Raw genomic sequence first — 24,141 nt, 5'->3', positions numbered from 1 at the left:
TTTTTATTCGGGGTGGCACCAACAATATGCGGTCCGAGTTTGGGGAGTGTAGCTTCAAAACTGTACGAGCGGCAGCGATTTGAAAATTTTCCCTGTCAAAGTCAATACGAAAAAAGGCGTCTTCGGTGGTCCGCCGCACGGGCGCAGTGGGTGGGATCGCTTACTAAAGCTATAAGGCGAATAGGTGTGGAAAGTTTGGCGCTTGTACCCCTAAAACTGTAGGAGGAGTAGCGTTTAGAAAACCGGGGGGCGCTAATAATAATAATAAGAAGAACGAGCTGAACTAGTAGAACAGTATGTTGGCTTCTTCAAAGCCAACATAATAATAAGAATAAGAACGAGCTGAACTAGTAGATCAAGATGTTGGCTTTTTCAAAGCCAACATAATGAGCTGAACTAGTAGATCAGTATGTTGGCTTCTTCAAAGCCAACATAATTACACTGTATAGATTATTTGAATCTTGTTTCCTTCAGTCTGCAAATTCATAATTATAGCAAGCAGGCAGGAGCCACTTTGTGGACACTGTTATTAAGGCAAGCCTTCATCTTAAAATCTCGTTTGTGCACCAGGGACCTGATGTCCATCTCCATGCCCTGGCTACACAATTAAATGGTGAAGAGAACGGGGGGGAATGTGGGGAGAGCAGATATATCTAGGAAGTGCTGAATGGAAAGTGAAAGTAATTTCCTGCCCTGCCTCTATGCCTTAAGGTGGCCATACACGGGCCGATAAAAGCTGCCGACAGACCAAGTCGGCAGCTTATTGGCCCGTGTATGGGGGCCCCCGACGGGCTTCCCCGATCGAGATCTGGCCGAAAGTCGGCCAGATCTCGATCGGATGGGGTTAAAAATCCCGTCGGATCGCGGCCGCATCTGTTCGTTGATGCGGTCCCGCGATCCGACCGCCCGTTTGGCGAACGCTAGGATCCGATCGTTGGGCCCTAGGGCCCACGATCGGATCAGCCCGATATTGCCCACCTCAAGGTGGGCATATCGGAGGGAGATCCGCTCGTTTGGCGACATCGCCAAACGAGCGGATCTATCCGTGTATGGCCACCTTAAGAATGTCAAAAGAATGTCTTATCTCTGCTCCTCTTCAATCAGTGACAGGAGTCACACCTTCCACTACTGTCCTGTTCAAATTAGCAATCAGATGATTAAAATGAGCCTTTCAACCTCATCTAACAAGTGCGGATGGGAGCTAAACAGACTATGTGGCCCTCCTGACCAATGCCAGGCCTAAAGGGAAGTATGCCCAAGGCAAGTCCCCCCATGTGCACACAGCCTCCGCTCACACAGACCCCCCCCTGCATGGTGGAGCTTTGGTGTGCCGACTTAGATAAGGACCAAACCTAGGTGAATGTAGAAAGAGGCACATGCCTGGTTAGGTTTAGGCCAAAGAATAACCAGATACCATGGTGGACCCTCATTTATGACTCAACCCTCAGCCTTAGGTCAACCAGCTCACTCGGACACTCCATGTGCATGAAAGAGAGAGAACAATGTGTGTAGGAAACACCTACACCCCAAAGTTATGTATGAAATATTGACTGCTGTGTATATGTGTGGGTTTTCAAGGTTAGGGCCACATGGGCTGAAATCAGCCCACTGAAATATACATCTCCGTTTCAGCCCCTACCGTGGGCAGTTGCCTCCTTCTTCTGTTTGAGTCAGGAACCTTTGTGTCAGTTCTGGTGCAAACACACTCTGCGTATTTTGGTGTGAAATGCAAAGTCTCACGTTTCTTCAAATCTTTAACCCTTGCAGGATGCATTTAAATATTGGATTTTAGGTTTCATTTGAATAAAAATACTGCTTCTATTTTTCAGCTGTGAGATGGAATTGCAGCAGTCACAGTAGAGATAACGCAGGTAAAGAACTCTAAACAAATTGTCCTGTTTGAGGGTCAGGGCACACAGGTAGATTCAAGGAGATTAGACAAATCTCCCCTTCTTCAGGGTGACTAATTTCCTCAAACTGCCTCCCCTGCCTTCCCGCCAACTAAAATGTAAATCACCCGCAGGATGGCACTCGGCGCCATTCGTTTTCTGAAGTCGCCCCAAGTTTCCTCGTGAGGCGCGTGGGTCTATAAAATAAAAGCAACCCAGAAGCACGGATGTGGGCGGGCGTGGGCTAAGGGAGGGCGGGTTAGGGTTGGGTGTGTGTCAGGAAAATCCCGACCCGACATCACTACTAGTGAGTTCCCTGATCCCCTGTGTGAGTATCCAGGTCAAGGTGCTGAGATCATGAGGGTGCCTCTATCCAGGTGGACGATATCTCCTCAGGGAGTTCCACTGTGCTGTCTTTGGAGGAAATTTACCGGCATCTACCTTGGAAGCTCTGTGTGAACAGGTGTGCCTGTATATTCTGCATCTACCTCTGTATCTCTGTGTGAGCGGTTGTGCCTATATATGCTGCCAATGCCTCTGTACTGATAAGTAAACCTGTGGATCATTTGTCTCAGACAAATGAAAGTTATTCTGTTATACTGCAAGAACCTCCTGGTGCCCATTTATTCCTACTTTTACTGCACAGTAGCCTGAGAGTTGTAGTTGCTCTACACCATTCCTGAAATCTTCCATTTAGCGAAGACCCTAGCCCCTAGCCTGAAGTGTTTGAGTCACATGTAACCCATGCTCTAAGCCAGTGATCCCCAACGAGTGGCTCGTGAGCAACATGTTGCTGTCCAACCCCCTTAGATGTTGCTCTCAGTGGCCTCCAAGCAGTTGCTTATTTTTGAATTCTTGGCTAAAAACCATGTGTATTGCCAAACAGAGCCTCCTATTGGCTGCAAGTCAACATAGAAGCTACCAATGCCCAATCACAGCAATTATTTGGAAGCCACATGAACTTTTTTCATGCTTCTGTTGCTCTCCAACATTATTATACACTTGAATGTGGCTCATGGTTACAAAATGGTTCGGAAGAGGACCCCTGCTCTAAGCACTAGCTGGACATTAACCCCTTTTTGGTCTGCTTAGCCAAGTTAGCGTTACAAACATAAATATATAGGAAGGCCAGTATTTTTTTCCAGAAAGGGTGGCAACCCTACAGCCGAATGGCACATGATGCCCAGTTAGGGTTGCCATCTGGCCGGTAGGTAATGGTTGATCCCAGTGTTTTTAATAATAGGAAAAAAAAGATAAATATATAGGAAGGCCGGTATTTTTTTTCCAGAAATGGTGGCAACCCTATGCCTGGTACTAAAACATTGAGTAGATATTGAATTATGTCATTTTTGTTAAGCAAGCTCTAGTTTGGAATTAAGGCATCTATCTGGTTGCCAGGCACCAATGTCCTATTTACTCTGGCAACCTGTAGTCTCAACCATTGCTAAACCTATGCAAAAGCTTATTAGTTAAGAACGGAACAGTTTTCTAGTGGTATAAGCTCTAGTAACAGCAGATGGCGCCCAAGATATTGTTTAAAGGGCATGTAAAGGCGAAAATATAAAATCCCATTTTTACTTTCTTTAATGAAAAAGAAATCTATCTCCAATATATTTTAATTAAAAGATGTCTACAGTTTTTATCATAAACATGACTGTATGCAGTGCAATTCCCCCTTCTTTTACTGCTGTGGATAGGAATTGTCAGATGGTCCCCAACTGCTGTGCAGGTAAACGATCATACTTTCAAATGGCAGGGGGAGCCCCCCCCACCTTACTTCCCAGAACTCGAGCAGCATTGTTGGATTCCCTGTAGAGATTTGTATCCAGAGACGCAGTGCAGTCTCTATATTATGATTATTAATCAGTCTTGCTGTATTGGCTTCTATGGCAGATATTATTTGACTTGTGCTGTTTTGATAATTTATGACGATCCCTAAGCTTAACCTCCCAACTGAAGCCCAGACCACACTGAGCATGTGCGAGTCTTGATATTGCAGAAATGTCTAACAAAGTTACAAGATGACAGCCCCCTGCGCCAACTTTGAAAGCAAAAATCATTTGTCTTATTAGGCTGCTGGTGCAGTAAGTTCATGTTTATATTTAGTATACATAATACAGCATTTCTGACATTATTCTATTTTAGACTTTAGTTGCCCTTTAAAGCGCTAAAGACATAGAGTGAGTATAGATACAGACGGGAAATATACGTAACATAAGTAGCCGTTAGGCATAAATAAGATATACTACAGAAAAACGCTTCGGAATAGGCGACTGTAGATAAAGTGAAAAGTATGCTTTTCTGATTGGTCCCCTGCCTATCACATGGTGGGAGAGGCCAGAAGTACCGCTGCAGAGTAAGATCACGGCTAGAGCTTAGGATGGTGGTAAAAGTGTATTTCACATCGGTAACCGGATCCCGAGAGGTGAGATTTCATGTTACTTGCCATTGGCAGAAGAAGATTCGCTACTAGTTTTGTTTGAACGTTGCATTAAACATCCGGGGGTTTGACTGGTTGCTTCTATATCGGCTATCAGGGCTTCCTTCTCCGCCCTAATTCACAAAAGCCAGAATCGGTACCTTTAGTGGGGAAAATAGTTCCACTCAGGGAAATATGAGCTTTGCAAATGTCTAATGGTGCTTAGTTATTTACTGTTCCCTGTGGCCATGAAGCAATACCTGAGGGGCATTTAAATAAAATAAATGTGGCACATTATTAGTTGTTTGGTGCACAATGCCAACTTTTATAAGCACACATTGAGAATATAGGTAAATAATGGCAAATTGTACAAAGCACAGTGTATATTTCCCAAATAATTTAGGCTTAGGTGTCCTATTGTATTGCTTGCATAGATAAAATGTAGGACAATTAAGCCTTTATGTCTGGTATTACAGGGATGACTACTGAGAATAATTATTATTATTATAATACAGAACTATCCAACCAAAGGCCCACTAGTCCATCATTATATATTTAACCCATCGTTATCCTTTTTTAAGGCTTGTCTTTGGTGCAATGTGTAATTGTTGTGCTTACTCCTGTTTTGTATTTTTACCAAAGTATTTTCATAGTAGCACATTATTAATTACATATATTTAGAATTATATTTTTAAAATAATAATAATTCTTTAAAGGGCATCATCCATCACTTGCTGACAGTAAGTAAACATTTTTTACCATTACAATGAATGCAGTTTAATTGACCTAACCTTATAAGCCTGCAGGGGTAATAAAACAGGAGTTTCCGTTGGAACTCCATAATGCATAAAAACAAGATGCCTAGATTTTGGTACTCTCATCAAGTGTTTTTTTTGTATAATTAGAGGGTTCAGTTTATAATAAACATACATATTATTAAACTACATGTAATAAGATATAAATATAGACAGTTACATTAACAAACACAGAAGTTACACTGTGTATTTCACTTATGGATATATTTCATTTTGGGAGGTATTATTTCCTATAACTGCTTGGGCAAGCCATGTCACAAGGCTCATTTAAATCTCCTCAGCAGAAAGGGTTAATATTATATCAAGTGCTGGTATCTGTGTTAAAGGGGAAGTAAAGTCTAAAATAGAATAAGGCTAGAGATGCTGTATTTTGTATACTAAACATCAACACAAACTTACTGCGCCACAAGCCTAAACAAACAAACAAATAATTTATGCTTTCAAAGTTGGCCACAGGGGGTCACCATCTTGTAACTTTGTTAAACATCTTTGCAAGACCAAGACTGTGCACATGCTTGGTGTGGTCTGGGCTGCTTAGGGATCGTCATAAATGATCAAAACAGCACAAGACAAATAATATCTGTCAGAAGCCGAAACAGCACGACTGATTAATAATCAGAATATACAGACTGCACTGGGTCCTGTGTTGTGATTTAATGTGGATTTTATAGTTTTTGTATTGTTTAATATGGTTGCAGCAAAATAATCCTCCAAATAGAATCCCAGTTTATCTGTTAAAATCTGGCTCCATGATCTTTGTCCATGCAGCTGGAGCTGGAAACAGTAAAGGGGATGTAAAGGCAAAAATAAAATCCAATACAAATCTCTACACAGTCGCCGACTGCTCTACAGGGAAACTAACAAAGCTCACCCTGCTGTTCATAAGTATGATTGTTTCCCTGCAGAGCAGTTAGGGACCGTCTGACAATTCATGCATATAGTCAGGTTTCTTATAAAAACGGTACACCTTTTTAAATTACAGTATATTGGACATAGGTTTCTTTTTCATTAAACAAAGTAAAAATTAGATTTTATTTTTTTGCCTTTACATGCCCTTTAACGTCCACATTCTAAGGATAATATCACACACAGTGTGATAATGAAAATACTGATGGAGGAAACCACTGATCACTATAAAATGCACACTCCAGCATTAGCAACTCGCAACTCATAACATAAACTAGTTCTCCAGAAAATGTGCATCCATTATATAAAACAAACATATACATACTTCCTCTTATATTGTGTATGCATGTCTGCTTTTTTTACCTTCCACAATGCTCCATTCGTACGCACAGTCTCAGTGCGTGGGTGTTTTCCTGCTGCTTGCCAGCGCTTGTGAAATCATTATACATACACACCTCTCTCATTCAGTTCTGCATGGCCTCAGCACTCATTTTAAACTGCTTCTAAATATATTTTTTTTTTATTGTGGGAGATGCCTAAATAGTAGTTTTAGTACTTTACACTTTTCTGTACCCTCTCTGTTTGAAAGAAAATAAAAAAAAGAGTGTTGGCATATACTTTTTATCCATCCCACAATGTCTGTGTATAATTCTTTTCTCAAACAAAAAACTCTAGTGCTGCATTTGCACTTCGTGTAGTCTGTAAAAAGGAAATAGCCAAACAAGCAACACTGTAGTACTGGGTTATGCAGTATGGCACTTTTGAAGAATGAGCAAAATAGTTTTGCATATAATTGTAATATTTGGTGCAACAATCAGTTTTAACAGGTACCAAACTTTTTTAAATCATACACACACTTTATGATCACAGATCCTCCTGACAGCCTACCAGATTCCAGAATATACTTTAGCAAGCAGGTCAGCCCTAGTGCCTGTGAATTAAATTATAAATAACTATAATTTTAAACATTATAAATAAAATTATGAAAAGACTACTCCTAAAGCAAGTGTGTGTGTGGGGGGGGGTGCATAAAACACACAATACCTTTCAGGCTGTCTGCCTTTGTAAAGTGACAACTTCCTTCTCCAGAACTTCCTTAAATAATCACAAACTCATCTGTGTGACCGTTTTTTTTTTGTAATTTTCAGTTTTACAGCCGTAATTTTGCAGTTACTAATGTATCTGTTTTGCCTTTATGTTTGCTTTTTCTGTCCAACCTAATTTTTAGATAAAGTCTAAACAAAATGAGATTATGCTTATCCTGGATAGTAAATGCATTAAATATGAGAGAGTGGATATTTCTGTGGATAACAATATCAGAACAGAAATGAGGGAGAAGTGTGGGAACCCCACTGCAATTCCACCTCAGATCTTCAACGATGACCAGTTTTGTGGGGTAAGTGTGTCCCCATTTTGTACCCCATAAGCTAATGTTACATCAGGTATATTTTCCATCCTCAAATGCCTGAAATCAACCCATTACCGTATATACCCGAGTATAAGCCGAGTTTTTCAGCATCCAAAATGTGCTGAAAAAGTCTACCTCGGCTTATACTCGGGTCAGCGGTACCCGACCTGAGTAGCTAAGATTGCAGTCACTTTTAATCATTCCTATACCAACAGTACACTTGGGGAGAGCAATATCCCACAATGCCCTCTGTTGGTTATATGAAAGAATAACAGTGCGCCCTCTGTTGGTTATATGAAAGAATAACAGTGACTGCAATATCACAAAGCGCCCTCTGTTGGTTATATGAAAGAATAACAGTGACTGCAATATCACACAGCGCCCTCTGTTGGTTATATGAAAGATTAACAGTGACTGCAATATCACACAACGCCATCTGTTGGTTGTATAAAAGAATAACAGTGTGCCCTCTGTTGGTTGTATGAAAGAATAACAGTGCGCCCTCTGTTGGTTATATTAAAAAATAACAGTGACTGCAATATCACACAGCACCCTCTGTTGGTTATATGAAAGAATAACAGTGCGCCCTCTGTTGGTTATATGAAAGAATAACAGTGACTGCAATATCACACATCACCCTCTGTTGGTTATATGAAAGAATAACAGTGACTGCAATATCACACAGAGCCATCTGTTGGTTATATGGAAGAATAACAGTGACTGCAATATCACACAGCGCCATCTGTTGGTTATATGGAAGAATAACAGTGACTGCAATATCACACAGTGCCCTCTGTTGGTTATATGAAAGATTAACAGTGACTGCAATATCACACAGCGCCCTCTGTTGGTTATACGAAAGATTAACAGTGATGACAATATCAAACAGCACCCTCTGCACATGGTAATGGGACAGTGGGACAATGCACACAGTAATCCGTTTGGCAATTCTCTGTCACCATCAACTTTGCAAAGAAGTCCGGTTGATCGCTGGGGGGGTCGCTTTGGCAGAATGTGCGCTGGGAGACAGGGCTGTAGTTGTGTCTAGGCTTATACTAGAGTCAATAAGTTTTCCCAGTTTTCGTAGGTAAAATTAGGTACCTCGGCTTATACTCGGGTCGGCTTATACTCGAGTATATACGGTACTTTATATTGAAGCAAACAAGCAGTTTCATTTGCCATAAGCCCATATGTGGGCTGACTGATATGGTACTCCAACCCATCTGCCCATAGGCAGAATGGAAGGATATCTTACGAGGAGCCATTCAAGTGAAGAGTTGCAAGCTGTGGCACCCTGCCATTTTGTTTTTGGCTAGCTGCTGTCAGCAATAATCCTCAATCCAGTAGGGCTGTATGATTATTGGACTAAACGACCCCACAGGCACCATCGCTATCTGTTTAAAAGCCTGACAAAGGTATAGGATACTATACAATAATTTTGCTTTTATCTTCTGTGTGTAAAGACATCATTCCTGTAAGTAGCGGGAAATGTAAGTGTACATACACATACATTATGAGCCTCATAAGGCTCTTTAGTAAGTTTGCTGTGTTTATAGTGTTAGAAATCACCTCCCTTGGAAAAAACAAGAAGTCCCTAGTATTACCCAAGCACAAAGAGAGGTGACCAACAATTTAGGATGTGAAGAAGCAGTACCGAGGAATTTAAGGGGGAAAAAAACAGTTTTGGAAGCTCAAAAACTTTGGATGTCTAAGGTCAATATCTAGTTTATTTATAGCTTATATGTATTGTATGAATGTAATTACCCTGAGAGTCATGCAGATATAATACAGGTTACACTACCCTTACCCTTTATTATTTTTATTTTTTTTCTGTTTGTTTGTTTAATTGTGTGTATATTATTTTGGCTAATGTAATGAGTATGCAATGTTTTGAACCATTATATACCATATAATGATTGTATTGTTGAAAACTAATAAAAATTGTCAGGATAAAAAATCACCTCCCAAGTATCAAGTGTTACTCACAGTAGAACATAATTTTATCTCCACACTGATAAAAAAAAACAACAGTGTATTACTTTATTGTAGAATTATATGACATAATGGCTGCATGCTGTAAAGTTCAAGTTGAACTGGGAAGAGATAAAAGATTACAGCTTTTTAATTTTTTGTGTTCTTTAGATGCAAAATGTAACTTTTTTCAGACTGAGGTGTCTTATTTTTGTGACTGCTTGTTTGTTCCTCCCCCACTTCTTGCTCTGATAACTTGAAAAGCATTGGGGACAAGGCCAATCTCTTCCAAGGTACACGTATCATCTTCATACACACAATAAGGGAAAGGCCTAATAATGTTGTAGGAGGCCAGATCAGGTGCCCTGCTGACAAAATAAATAGTAAAGTATTTAAAAAAATAAAAAAACATACCTGCACAAGGGCAAGTAATGCCGCAGGTTGGCAAGGGTTTCAGAAGACAACATTCTCACTTTATAGGTTTTATCACCAGATTCAGACCTGATCCTTAAAGTTGACACTGCTATATTCTGTGTGCTAAATTAAACCGGGACAAATATGTATTCTTTAATTCTACTTTATTGCTGCAATCCTATGTTGGGAGAGAGAGACCGCAGCACTGTCTCAAGTCTCGGCAAAAGCAACAGTCCTTTATATCTTTTGCTTTGTTTACAGATGTGCCATTATAGAAAGGACAGAGCCCACAGTCTAGAGGGGCTGAGTGAGCAGCTATTATCTGCCCAACTAACTTTGTATTAAAATACTTCATCAAAAGTTAATCCTGCTGTTAACATTCAGAATGGAAGGGGCATCTTTTTTTTAATGACAAAGTAAAAAACTAGATAAAAAAAAAAAAAAAGGATTAAAAAACAGAAACAGCTAAGCAATTACAGTATATGATGACTGGACCCCCATTTAAATCAGTGGAATACATCACAATACTTTACCTCTGCTCTTTCGATAGTTGGGGGGATTCCACTAAGATCTCTTTTGGCATCTCATTTTCTTCTGACCCCTTAGAAAAACAACAAGAGCTTAGTGTCTGAGGAATTTCCTCACAACTACACCTGTTCCCATGGCAATGTACACACTTGTAGAGCTTCTTCGACAGCACCTCGTATATGCACAATTCTTCCCTCACGAACCGCAGATTTAGCCAGTCTATTCAAGAACTGGTCAGTGGAGAGCCGTGACCGTGTTCATGGGCAAAATGTACAATGAGAATATTCAATAAGCCCATATGGGCTTACCTTATCTTTACAGAGAACACTCTCACCTGGCTTTTTGCTAGTTTGTATGTTACTTCCTGAGCTCCCAACAGTCTGGTCCAGAGCCAGGTAAATCATTCCACCTCCTCTGCTCCTGGAAAACTTCTTTGTGTTTGTCTGTGACCTGCAAGGCAAAGATTTTCCAAGAGTTCATATTTTGATGTATGTGGATAGAATGTGTATCCTCCAGCTCTTCTCTTACCTGAAATGTGACTCCATCAGGAAACCGGCTCTGAAGTTCAGAGGGAAAATAGCCATCCATGATATCTCTCATGCATAGCTGTAATATACATATCTGTTCTCTTCTTCCCCTTCTATCCTAACATACCTCTGTCCACATTAAGCTTACCTGTGTGGATTTTTTCCTGGTAGGATCGAAAGGGCCCTTGGAACATAATAATTCCATGGGAATGGTATGATGGACTAAATAATAATAAAGAGACCAGACACCAAGAGCTTTTGTTGGAGAAAAGGCCGCAGCTGTATTTATTTGTAACTCTCAATATTTTTCAGAAAAGCATTTCTTTTGATAACAGGTACTGTATATATATAATAACTGGTAATAAACCTAGCCAGCCTGTACAAGCCTGTACTCTTAGGCTGCCAATTTTTAATTTAACAATTTTGTTTAACAATTCTCAATGCTCAGCCTTAATAACACCAAGCCATAAGCCTGCTTACATTTTTTAAAAGTTACTTTCCACTGCTGCGACAATAATATATATATATATATTTTTTTTAAATATTTTAGGGTGGGAGGGTGGGGTAATGAAGGACTCCTCTGCTCACCCGCTGAATGACCAAAATCACAATCAGCGCTCCCTTTTTATACCCTCATAGCGTAACCACATGACCTTCCCTTAGCCAATGCAGGCCTTACATCCTAACCTTGCCAAGCCATCAGCCCAGCAACTTCCTTAGGCGGGAAAATTTTACCTCACAAACAGTTTAAACTCAGCACACAGCTGCTGTAACATTTAACCATTTATTTGCCATCAACCCTCCCATGCAAGCTCATGGAATATAAAATTCCCTTATGCCTCACATGGGAATGTATGATGGACTAAATAATAATAAAGAGACCAGACACCAAGAGCTTTTGTTGGAGAAAAGGCTGCAGCTGTATTTATTTGTAACTCTCAATATTTTTCAGAAAAGCATTTCTTTTGATAACAGGTATATATATAATAACTGGTAATAAACCTAGCCAGCCTGTACAAGAATGTACTCTTAGGCTGCCAATTTTTAATTTAACAATTTTGTTTAACAATTCTCAATGCTCAGCCTTAATAACACCAAGCCATAAGCCTGTTTACATTTTTTAAAAGTTACTTTCCACCACGCCAAGCAACTTCACATCATGAAAGTAGCCTTGGCACACCTCCATTTAAATAAAGCTTTCTCAATTATTGTCTGTAGACCAGTATTGAAAATATCATTTCCTATATCAGACAGATGCACGTCATCTGCTCTGAAAAGGCCTTCAACACCCAACTCCAGCTCCTGGTGACGGTAAGTACTCATATTGAGAGATCTCAAAAATTTTGCTACCGCAAAATTCAGCTTACGCCTGCAACGCTCAAGAGGTCTGTGCTGTACATCATATAACCATACTCTTCTTGAAACAACTTCAGACCAGGTTATAATTGTATCTATAAACGTGAAATGAACTTGTGCCACCTCTCGTCTGATGTTTCTGATCAACTCAATGGTTCTCATTCGACCTATATCATTGCCACCCAAATGGATGACAATGATATCAGGTCGTCCCCAATTTACATACATTCTAGAAATCATGGCAGGTAAATCAGCCCACATGGCACCTCTGATACCAAACCAGCGAATTGTAATGTTCTGAGGGAAACCCAAGTTACGACCATATGGTATAATCACTGCTCTTCTCTGTGCCCAGAATACATAAGAATGGCCGATGATCCAAACTGTACATGGCTCAGAACCTACAAAAGAAAAGTAGAAAAACTATATAACATCTACTAAGTTGGGACGAATGTACGATTTGAATCTCCTTGAATCCCACCGACCAATACTCTTAATGAATTTCTCGTCCATGCCCATTAAAGCAGCCTGTGTTGCCACTCCAATCCGAAATGAGTGACTTTTGTATTTGTCAACTGGGAGTCTGAGATGCTTAATGCACCTTTAAAATATTTGACATAGCTGGAATTTTGACAGATACGAACCATCTGCATGCATGAAAAATGGGCCATCAATTTTAGGTCTTATCGCAAGAAATTCATTAACAGCCATCACTGGACAGAGATTCAAATGTTTAAAGACACCAATCCAAACTATGGCTCCTTTCCCCAAGATATCTGTTTTAGATTTTCGAATAAACACATCTTTAAGAAAAAGACCCCCTGGTTTCGATTTTGATTCTGAAACTGCCTCACTAGTTCTTAAAGCAGCGAAATACATCACTAAGAATAACCCTTGAAAAAGTTTTACTTCATATAACGATGAGCAAATTACCTCTAGCACCACCAACATTTTGCGTACTATGTTCATGGTGATTGGTCTCCTATCTTCCCTGCTAACATTTACTCTCGCTATGCCTCTATAAATCTGCTTTATCACTGGTGCTTTTGTTATATCTATGGCACCCAGTATTTTGATGAAAAAGGATATTCCTGCTAGTTGCTTCTTAACCCTTTAAATGCCACAGATCGTAGAATCTACGTTCTGTGGCAAAGGTACTTGAAATGCCACAGAACGTAGATTCTACGTTCTGCAGCACTTCCGGGTTCAGAAGCGGAGGAGCGGCTGTTAGAGCCGCTCGCTCCGTTCCTGCTCGATCCCCTGCCCCTAGGCAATGAGCAGAGCAGGGGATCGAGTGGCCCCTGGGGCGCGATCGCCCAGGGGCCCAAAAACAGCAGCAGGCACGTGTTACTTACGTGTCCTGCTGCTGCAGCCTGCACCGGATCGTCGATCTCCGCCCCCACAGCACACAGACAGGAACCACGAGGCAGATGTCTTCCAGGGGCTCTTCCTGATCGCCTGCAACAGTCTTCAGCGATTTTTTCAGGTTAGTGCAACAATTACACACACAAACACACCAACACACACTTATTACAGTAATACACACTTAGATTCACACTTACACACACTTACACATACATTTTTGGGGATTGGGGGGGGTCACTTACACTCACTGCACTTACACACATGTGCACACGCACACACGCACACATAACATGTAATTTACCATTTGTACACACGCACATACATGGCATTGTGGCTTTTTTTTTTTTTTCTTATCGCATCGTCTCTTTTTTTGGCTGAAAAAAATGTTTTATTGCCATTACGAATAGCATATTCGCTAACCGTACTGTGCAATACCTTTTGTATGTTATTTCGGTGATTATATTGCAATTTTGGGTATTTTGGTGCATTTTTAGCCATTTTATTGAATTTTTAGCCATTTTATTGCATTTCCAGCTCTGCATATGTTGTGTTCACTTGTTTCTAGCCGTAGAACCTGTTTGGCCCAGCTAAAATATTCAAACTGTGATTCTGACGGCCGATAACAGTAGTCTGGAAAAAAAAACATTGATTTTTGTGGTTTTATTGGATTTTTTTGCATTTCACTCTTTACTGCCTTATTTTGTTTTGCCTTGTAAATTTTATATACTATATATCCATTTGGGGGTCTCTGTGCACCACATAGTTTGGTATATCTATGCATATTGGGCATCAAAGTGTTCAGTAGACACCAGTTGTTCATATTTAGGATGTTTTATGCTGATACGTTACGAAATGTGGGGCATATAATGGGGTAAAAGTCAAGCTTTCTGCCAATTTTCAGAAATTTGATAAAAACCGTTATGTTCAGCATTGCTTTGCAGTTTGGCAGTTTGCAGTAGAAACACATATTTACCCATATTGGATTCGTCAGAATGTGTACTTTCTGAAAATATATGGTTTTCTGGGGTCTCTGTACTGTTAGGGGGGTCTAATGTTGCATAATACACACACCAGGTGCTTATATTGCAGCAGCCAGCGCGTCAGCCGTGAAAATGTATATACACTATTGTCATTTGGTGGTCTCTGTGTGCCACATAGTTTGGTATATCTATGCGTATTGGGCATCAAAGTGTTCAGTAGACCCCTGGCGTTCATATTTAGGATGTTTTATGCTGATAAGTTACGAAATGTGGGGCATATAATGGGGTAAAATTCAAGCTTTGTGACGATTTTCAGAAATTTGATAAAAACCGTTACGTTCAGCATTGATTTGCAGTTTGGCAGTTTGCAGTAGAAACACTTATTTACCCATATTGGATTCGTCAGAATGTGTACTTTCTGAAAATATATGGTTTTCTGGGGTCTCTGTACTGTTAGGGGGGTCTAATGTCGCATAATACACACACCAGGTGCTCATATTGCAGCAGCCAGCGCGTCATCCTTGAAAATGTATATACACTATTGTCATTTGGGGGTCTCTGTGCGCCACATAGTTTGGTATATCTATGCATATTGGGCATCAAAGTGTTCAGTAGACCCCTGGCATTCATATTTAGGATGTTTTATGCTGATACGTTACAAAATCTGTGGCATATAATGGGGTAAAATTCAAGCTTTGTGACGATTTTCAGAAATTTGATAAAAACCGTTATGTTCAGCATTGCTTTACAGTTTGGCAGTTTGCAGTATAAACACTTATTTACCCATATTGGATTCGTCAGAATGTGTACTTTCTGAAAATATATGGTTTTCTGGGGTCTCTGTACTGTTAGGGGGGTCTAATGTTGCATAATACACACACCAGGTGCTTATATTGCAGCAGCCAGCGCGTCAGCCGTGAAAATGTATATACACTATTGTCATTTGGGGGTCTCTGTGCGCCACATAGTTTGATATATCTATGCATACTGGGCATCAAAGTGTTCAGTAGACCCCTGGCGTTCAAATTTAGGATGTTTTATGCTGATAAGTTACGAAATGTGTGGCATATAATGGGGTAGAATTCAAGCTTTGTGACTATTTTCAGAAATTTGATAAAAACCGTTATGTTCAGTATTGCTTTGCAGTTTGGCAGTTTGCAGTAGAAACACTTATTTACTCATATTCGTCAGAATGTGTACTTTCTGAAAATATAGGGTTTTCTGGGGTCTCTGTACTGTTAGGGGGGTCTAATGTCGCATAATACACACACCAGGTGCTTATATTGCAGCAGCCAGCGCGTCAGCTGTGAAAATTTATATACACTATTGTCATTTGGGGGTCTCTGTGCGCCACATAGTTTGGTATATCTATGCATATTGGGCATCAAAGTGTTCAGTAGACCCCTGGCGTTCATATTTAGGATGTTTTATGCTGATAAGTTACGAAATGTGGGGCATATAATGGGGTAAAATTCAAGCTTTGTGACGATTTTCAGAAATTTGATAAAAACCGTTACGTTCAGCATTGCTTTGCAGTTTGGCAGTTTGCAGTAGGAACACATATTTACCCATATTGGATCCGTCAGAATGTGTACTTTCTGAAAATATATGGTTTTCTGGGGTCTCTGTACTGTTAGGGGGGTCTAATGTCGCATATTACACACACCAGGTGCTTATATTGCAGCAGCCAGCGCGCGTCAGCCGTGAAAATGTATATACACTATTGTCATTTGGGGGTCTCTGTGCGCCACATAATTTGGTATATCTATGCATATTGGGCATCAAAGTGTTCAGTAGACCCCTGGCGTTCATATTTAGGATGTTTTATGCTGATAAGTTACGAAATGTGGGGCATATAATGGGGTAAAATTCAAGCTTTGTGACAATTTTCAGAAATTTGATAAAAACCGTTATGTTCAGCATTGCTTTGCAGTTTGGCAGTTTGCAGTAGAAACACTTATTTACCCATATTGGATTCGTCCGAATGTGTACTTTCTGAAAATATATGGTTTTCTGGGGTCTCTGTACTGTTAGGTGGTCTAATGTCGCATAATACACACACCGGGTGGTTATATTGCAGCAGCCAGTGCGTCAGCGGTGAAAATGTCTATACATGTTGTCATTTGGGGGTCTCTGTGCGCCACATAGTTTGGTATATCTATGCACATTGGGCATCAAACTGTTTAGTAGACCCCTATGTTTATTTTTAGGATGCTTTATGCTGGTAATGATACATGGACAATACGATGCTGGAAAGTTGAAGCTTTGAGGCAATTTCCAGATATTTCACCCAAACCGCCAAATTTGGCAAAGCCTTGCGACTCAGTAGTTTGGAGCAGAAAGGCATGGGTACCCATTTTAGATTCTGTAGAATATGTAAAATATATGGGGTTGGGGGGTAAACATATATTTCTGTGTTTTTACCCCACAAAAATGCAGTCAATGTGTTGATTTTTCATTAGCTGAAGTTACCCACGGGACTGTTTGTATGCGCTAACTTCATTTTGGGGCCTCTAAATGCCAGATACTTTGGTAAACTTATGAACAATGGCCACCAAAATGTTCAGAGGAACCCTGGCAATCATATTTAGGGTGCTTTTTCTTAGTACATAATGACACATGGGTGATATGGTGCTGGGAAGTTGAAGCTTTGAGGCAATTTTCAGATATTTCACCAAAACCGACAATTGTGGGAAAGCCTTGCGACTCAGTAGTTTGGAGCAGAAAGGCATGGGTACCCATTTTAGATTCGGTAGAATGTGTACTTTCCAAAAATATATGGGTTTTGGGGGTAAACATATATTTCTGTGTTTTTACCCCACAAAAATGCAGTCAATGTGTTGATTTTTCATTAGCTGAAGTTACCCACGGGACTGTTTGTATGCGCTAACTTCATTTTGGGGCCTCTAAATGCCAGATACTTTGGTAAACTTATGAACAATGGCCACCAAAATGTTCAGAGGAACCCTGGCAATCATATTTAGGGTGCTTTTTCTTAGTACGTAATGACACATGGGTGATATGGTGCTGGGAAGTTGAAGCTTTGAGGCAATTTTCAGATATTTCACCAAAACCGACAAATGTGGGAAAGCCTTGCGACTCAGTAGTTTGGAGCAGAAAGGCATGGGTACCCATTTTAGATTCGGTAGAATGTGTACTTTCCAAAAATATATGGGTTTTGGGGGGTAAACATATATTTCTGTGTTTTTACCCCACAAAAATGCAGTCAATGTGTTGATTTTTCATTAGCTGAAGTTACCCACGGGACTGTTTGTATGCGCTAACTTCATTTTGGGGCCTCTAAATGCCAGATACTTTGGTAAACTTATGAACAATGGCCACCAAAATGTTCAGAGGAACCCTGGCAATCATATTTAGGGTGCTTTTTCTTAGTACGTAATGACACATGGGTGATATGGTGCTGGGAAGTTGAAGCTTTGAGGCAATTTTCAGATATTTCACCAAAACCGACAACTTTGGGAAAGCCTTGCGACTCAGTAGTTTGGAGCAGAAAGGCATGGGTACCCATTTTAGATTCAGTAGAATGTGTACTTTCCAAAAATATATGGGTTTGGGGGGTAAACATATATTTCTGTGTTTTTACCCCACAAAAATGCAGTCAATGTGTTGATTTTTCATTAGATGAAGTTACCCACAAGACTATTTGTATGCGCTAACTTCATTTTGGGGCCTCTAAATGCCAGATACTTTGGTAAACTTATGAACAATGGCCACCAAAATGTTCAGAGGAACCCTGGCAATAATATTTAGGGTGCTTTTTCTTAGTACGTAATGACACATGGGTGATATGGTGCTGGGAAGTTGAAGCTTTGAGGCAATTTTCAGATATTTCACCAAAACCGACAACTTTGGGAAAGCCTTGCGACTCAGTAGTTTGGAGCAATAAGGCATGGGTACCCATTTTAGATTCTGTAGAATGTGTACTTTCCAAAAATGTATGGGTTTGGGGGGTAAACATATATTTCTGTGTTTTTACCCCACAAAAATGCAGTCAATGTGTTGCTCTTTCATTAGCTGAAGTTACCCACAGGACTATTTGTATGAACTAACTTCATTTTGGGGCCCCTAAATGCCAGTTACTTTGGTAAACCTATGAACAATGGCCACCAAACTGTTTGGAGGAACCCTGGCAATCATATTTAGGGTGCTTTTTCTTGGTGCATAACGATACATGGGTGATATGGTGCTGAGAAGTTGAAGCTTTGAGGCAATTTTCAGATATTTCACCAAAACCGACAAATGTGGGAAAGCCTTGCGACTCAGTAGTTTGGAGCAGAAAGGCATGGGTACCCATTTTAGATTCGGTAGAATGTGTACTTTCCAAAAATATATGGGTTTTGGGGGGTAAACATATATTTCTGTGTTTTTACCCCACAAAAATGCAGTCAATGTGTTGATTTTTCATTAGCTGAAGTTACCCACGGGACTGTTTGTATGCGCTAACTTCATTTTGGGGCCTCTAAATGCCAGATACTTTGGTAAACTTATGAACAATGGCCACCAAAATGTTCAGAGGAACCCTGGCAATCATATTTAGGGTGCTTTTTCTTAGTACGTAATGACACATGGGTGATATGGTGCTGGGAAGTTGAAGCTTTGAGGCAATTTTCAGATATTTCACCAAAACCGACAACTTTGGGAAAGCCTTGCGACTCAGTAGTTTGGAGCAGAAAGGCATGGGTACCCATTTTAGATTCAGTAGAATGTGTACTTTCCAAAAATATATGGTTTTGGGGGGTAAACATATATTTCTGTGTTTTTACCCCACAAAAATGCAGTCAATGTGTTGATTTTTCATTAGATGAAGTTACCCACAAGACTATTTGTATGCGCTAACTTCATTTTGGGGCCTCTAAATGCCAGATACTTTGGTAAACCTATGAACAATGGCCACCAAACTGTTTGGAGGAACCCTGGCAATCATATTTAGGGTGCTTTTTCTTAGTACATAATGACACATGGGTGATATGGTGCTGGGAAGTTGAAGCTTTGAGGCAATTTTCAGATATTTCACCAAAACCGACAACTTTGGGAAAGCCTTGCGACTCAGTAGTTTGGAGCAGAAAGGCATGGGTACCCATTTTAGATTCAGTAGAATGTGTACTTTCCAAAAATATATGGGTTTGGGGGGTAAACATATATTTCTGTGTTTTTACCCCACAAAAATGCAGTCAATGTGTTGATTTTTCATTAGCTGAAGTTACCCACAGGACTATTTGTATGCACTAACTTCATTTTGGGGCCTCTAAATGCCAGATACTTTGGTAAACCTATGAACAATGGCCACCAAACTGTTTGGAGGAACCCTGGCAATCATATTTAGGGTGCTTTTTCTTGGTGCGTAACGATACATGGGTGATATGGTGCTGAGAAGTTGAAGCTTTGAGGCAATTTTCAGATATTTCACCAAAACCGACAATTGTGGGAAAGCCTTGCGACTCAGTAGTTTGGAGCAGAAAGGCATGGGTACCCATTTTAGATTCGGTAGAATGTGTACTTTCCAAAAATATATGGGTTTTGGGGGGTAAACATATATTTCTGTGTTTTTACCCCACAAAAATGCAGTCAATGTGTTGATCTTTCATTTGCTGATATATTATTCAAATTGCAGGTGAGTGATTGCTCACCAAAGTTAATCACATCTCAAAGGAGATGATTAACTGATTAAAATACAACTGTCACTTAAATTAAAGTGCACTTAAATATGGAGTGTGAGAATTGTCTGAACAGAAACCAGGTCTGGGGATACTGAGCAAAGTACCCCATCTATTGCCCACTGGTCAGCAAATTCTTTCAACCGACCAGTAAACACTGCTTGGGTGTACTCTGCTCGGATGCGGGAACGCACCAGCACTCGGAACAAGACCTCTGCTGGCAGAGGATTCCCACCTTCCAAACATTGCTTTCTAGATTTATGGATGACTAATTTAGCTAAAGCCAGGAGCAAGTTGGAGAGAAGGTCTTTCTCTTTATTGTCCCGGGATACTGGGCGTCCAAAAATATAAACATGAGGGGAAAAGTGTAACCAGAACTGCAGGTAAAGCTTCCTCAAAAGAGCCAATAGAGGTTGCAGTCTGGCACACGTAAAATAAGCATGAAACACAGACTCTCCTTTGCCACAGAATGGACAAGCAGCTGGGGAGTCTGTAAAACGAGCTAAATACTCTCCTGTGCTCAATGCACCATGCAGCACTTTCCAACTCAAGTCTCCAGTTGGTCTAGGCACCAAACTGGAATAAAGAGCTTGCCACTGAGGTCTTTCACCCTCATTAAGCACACGTCTCCAGATGGTATCATATCGGGAGATGAGGGCAAGGAAGTGTACAGTGTGAAGCATTAGAGAGTACAACAGCTTTCTTGTTATATCATGAAAGCGTGTCAATGGAAAATTCTCCAACTGGCTCAAGTTGGGGGAAGGAGGTGCTTGGGGGGATTGACGGGTTTTAGGTGCTATTATTATGTCTGGAGGTGAGGAGTTCCAAGGTGGACGTGGCTCTCCAGAATGTAAAACCCCATCAATGAAGGTGTGAGAATCAGGAGAGATTGTGTCCTTGATTTCCTTGAGAAGACGGTGTGGAACCCTAGTGGTGAGGAATCCCATGCGTTGCATAACTGCTTGAGAGTCCACCCAATCTGATTTCTCAAAATCCAGGAGATCTCCAACTCTGGTTAACCGAGCCTGGTAAAGGCGACGTCGGATGCTGATGGATTCTAACATCCTAGTCTTAAAAGATGGATTGTAAAGTAGGGGCTCATTTAGAATGTCTTCCCCTTCAATGGCTCCTTGCCTTAACACGGATACCATGCTCCAGGTTTTTAGCGTGTCTTGGTAGTAAGCCGGCAGGGTTGAAAGGTTTCTTAGGAAACCCTCAGGTTCAATTATAAACAATTGCCGGTCATATCCCATATTTCGTACCTGGCGATAAAAACTCGATGCTAGAGTACACCACTGTGGAGAAGGATCTGCATACAAGTATCTCTGTATTTGCTGGAGACGGAAGGTGTGCACTTGAGAACGTATACACACGACTCCCTGCCCTCCCTCTTTCAACGGGAGGCTTGAGACACCTGCAGAAACCCAATGCTTTCCTATCCAGAGAAAGTCCAGTAACCTTCTCTGGATCTTAGCAATGAATTCTTGGGTTGGGCTAAGACATATCAGCCGGTACCAGATCTGAGAGGCCACCAGCTGATTAATCACCAAAGCTCTCCCCCTCATAGAAAGTACTTTAGCAAAACCCTTCCACTTTCCAAGGCGCGTTAGAACACATTCCTCAAGTTCAATGAAATTCTGTGAGACAGGATACTCCTCAGCTGATAGGTAGACGCCTAAATATTTAATGATTTTACTCTCCCACGAGATGTCACGAAAAGCAGGAGGCAGGAAATCCACCTTTAGAGAACCCTCCAGAAGGCCTGAGCTCTTGGACCAGTTGATCCGGGCAGATGAGGCAGCAGCGTAGACTTCTTGACACTCTTGTGCCCGCTCAAGATCAACTAGGTCCTGGGCCACAAGAATTACATCATCAGCGTAGGCTGAGAGAACCACCCTCATGTCAGGTTCTTTGAGCACCAGTCCCGTGAGCCTTTTCCTTAAGAGACACAGGAAGGGCTCAATGGCCAGCGAGTACAGTTGTCCCGACAAGGGGCATCCTTGCCGAACTCCTCGTCCAAAGGCCAGAGGTGCAGTCAGAGACCAGTTGATTTTAACTAAACACTCTGCAGAGGCATACATTGTTTTCAGGTAGCCCACAAACTGTGGGCCAAAGCTATAGGCTTGCAGAGTGCCTATAAGATATTGGTGATCCACCCTGTCAAATGCCTTCTCTTGATCCAGAGAGAGAAAAGCAAGAGATAGACCAGTCCTTCTCGCAAAATGTAGTAAGTCTCGGATTAAAAAGACATTATCAAAAATTGTCCGACCGGGGACTGTATAGGACTGGTCAGGATGAATCACCTCTGCCAGCACAGATTTGAGCCTAAGTGAGATAGCTTTGGCCACGATCTTATAGTCTGTGCTAAGCAGTGAGACTGGTCTCCAGTTCTTAATAAGACGGAGATCCCCCTTCTTAGGAAGTAGTGATAACACTGCTCGACGACACGAAAGTGGCAACTCACCTTTCTTGAAGGCCTCAGTTAGGACCCTATGGAAATCAGGGCCCAGAGTATCCCAAAAGAACTGGAAGAACTCTATGGTCAGTCCGTCAAGCCCAGGAGATTTATTGTGGGGCATTAAACGGAGTGCTTGAGAGAGTTCCTCTAGAGTGATTGGTGTTTCCAACCTCTCTTTTCTCCTCTCACTGACCACTGGAAGCCCATCCCATAGCTCCTCACAGGCATCTGGAGAGATGGGATCTGGAGAAAAAAGGTTTTGATAGAAGGACCGGGCTCTGTCCCGGATAGCCTCCGGATCCTCAAGGGGGGTTCCATCCTCCGCAAAAAGGCATGTGATTTGTTTTCGGTTCCCCTTCTTCTTCTCCAGAGCATAGAAGAATCGGGAACCACGATCCATATCACAAAGTAACTGCATCCGGCTTCGCACAAAGGCACCACGAGCCTGTCGTTGTTCCATGTTACGCAGCGCTTCTTTCCTTTCTAGATATTCACACTGAAGGGCTTGGTCTTCAGAGCCTGATAGCCTTTGCTCAAGATCAAGCACCTCCCCATTCAGTGCCTCAATCTCTGCATTGCGCTGCCCGCTCACACTTTTGGTATACTCTTGACACAAGAGCTTTAGGTGAACCTTGCCTACATCCCACCACTGGTTCAATGTGGCAAATTCATCCTGAAAGGCCCTCCAGCCTCTCCATGTATCCCGGACTGACTTTGCAAAACCCTCATCTTCTAATAAACTGTTGTTAAAGTGCCAGTAAGCAGCTTTTGGCAGAGATGGTGCGATTGACATTCTCAGGGATACACAATTGTGGTCTGAGAATGGTGCCAATCTAATGGTGCTCGACTGGGCTCGTGACATGAGATGGCTCGATATATATATCCTATCAATCCGGGATTGAGAAACATGACCATCTCTCACCCTGACATAGGTAAAAGCAACCGTCTCTGGGTTCTGTTCTCTCCAGACATCAACCAAGGAGAAATGAGCAATTAGTTCTCGCAAAACGGACTCAGACGAGTCTCTTTTCTTGGGTACATTGCGATCTCGAGCATCAAGGGTGTAATTAAAATCACCCCCTATAATCAAGGCTTCATCAGAGTCAATTGTCTCCATGTAGGCTGACAAACTTTCAAAGAACCGTGCCCTCTCTGGTCCGGTAGTAGGAGCATACACATTCATTAGATTATATGTTCTACCTGACTCCCGGACCCGAAGATGCAATAGACGGCCAGGGATGACAGAGGTAGCATTCAGGACCTCTGGCTGGAAGGAATCTGAGAAAAGGGTCACCAACCCGCATGATGTCCAAGTGAGGTGATTAAAAAAGACCCTTCCCTTCCACTCCAGATTCCAGCTTGCTTCAAGCTCTGGAGTGGTGTGGGTCTCTTGGAGGAAACTCACAGAGTACCCTCCTTGACGAAGAAAG

At 41.3% G+C, this 24,141-nt stretch overlaps 1 protein-coding gene and 1 pseudogene across 1 annotated transcript; one reads left to right on the top strand and one right to left on the bottom strand.

The window, feature by feature from the left end:
• Positions 1-4,039: 4,039 nt before the first annotated feature.
• Positions 4,040-7,574, top strand: sh3bgrl3.L (SH3 domain binding glutamate-rich protein like 3 L homeolog). The gene is made up of 2 exons (XM_018245702.2): positions 4,040-4,314; positions 7,258-7,574. Exons 1-2 carry the CDS (start codon positions 4,270-4,272, stop codon positions 7,453-7,455), a joined length of 243 nt encoding a protein of 80 aa, XP_018101191.1. The 5' UTR covers positions 4,040-4,269; the 3' UTR covers positions 7,456-7,574.
• A 1,932-nt stretch (positions 7,575-9,506) lies between these two features.
• Positions 9,507-24,141, bottom strand: part of LOC108707478 — a 32,855-nt pseudogene continuing 18,220 nt past the window's right edge.

Source organism: Xenopus laevis, chromosome 2L (assembly GCF_017654675.1).
Source record: "Xenopus laevis strain J_2021 chromosome 2L, Xenopus_laevis_v10.1, whole genome shotgun sequence".
Taxonomy (NCBI): Eukaryota; Metazoa; Chordata; class Amphibia; order Anura; family Pipidae; genus Xenopus; species Xenopus laevis.
This window is presented reverse-complemented; position numbering and strand designations above follow the sequence as displayed.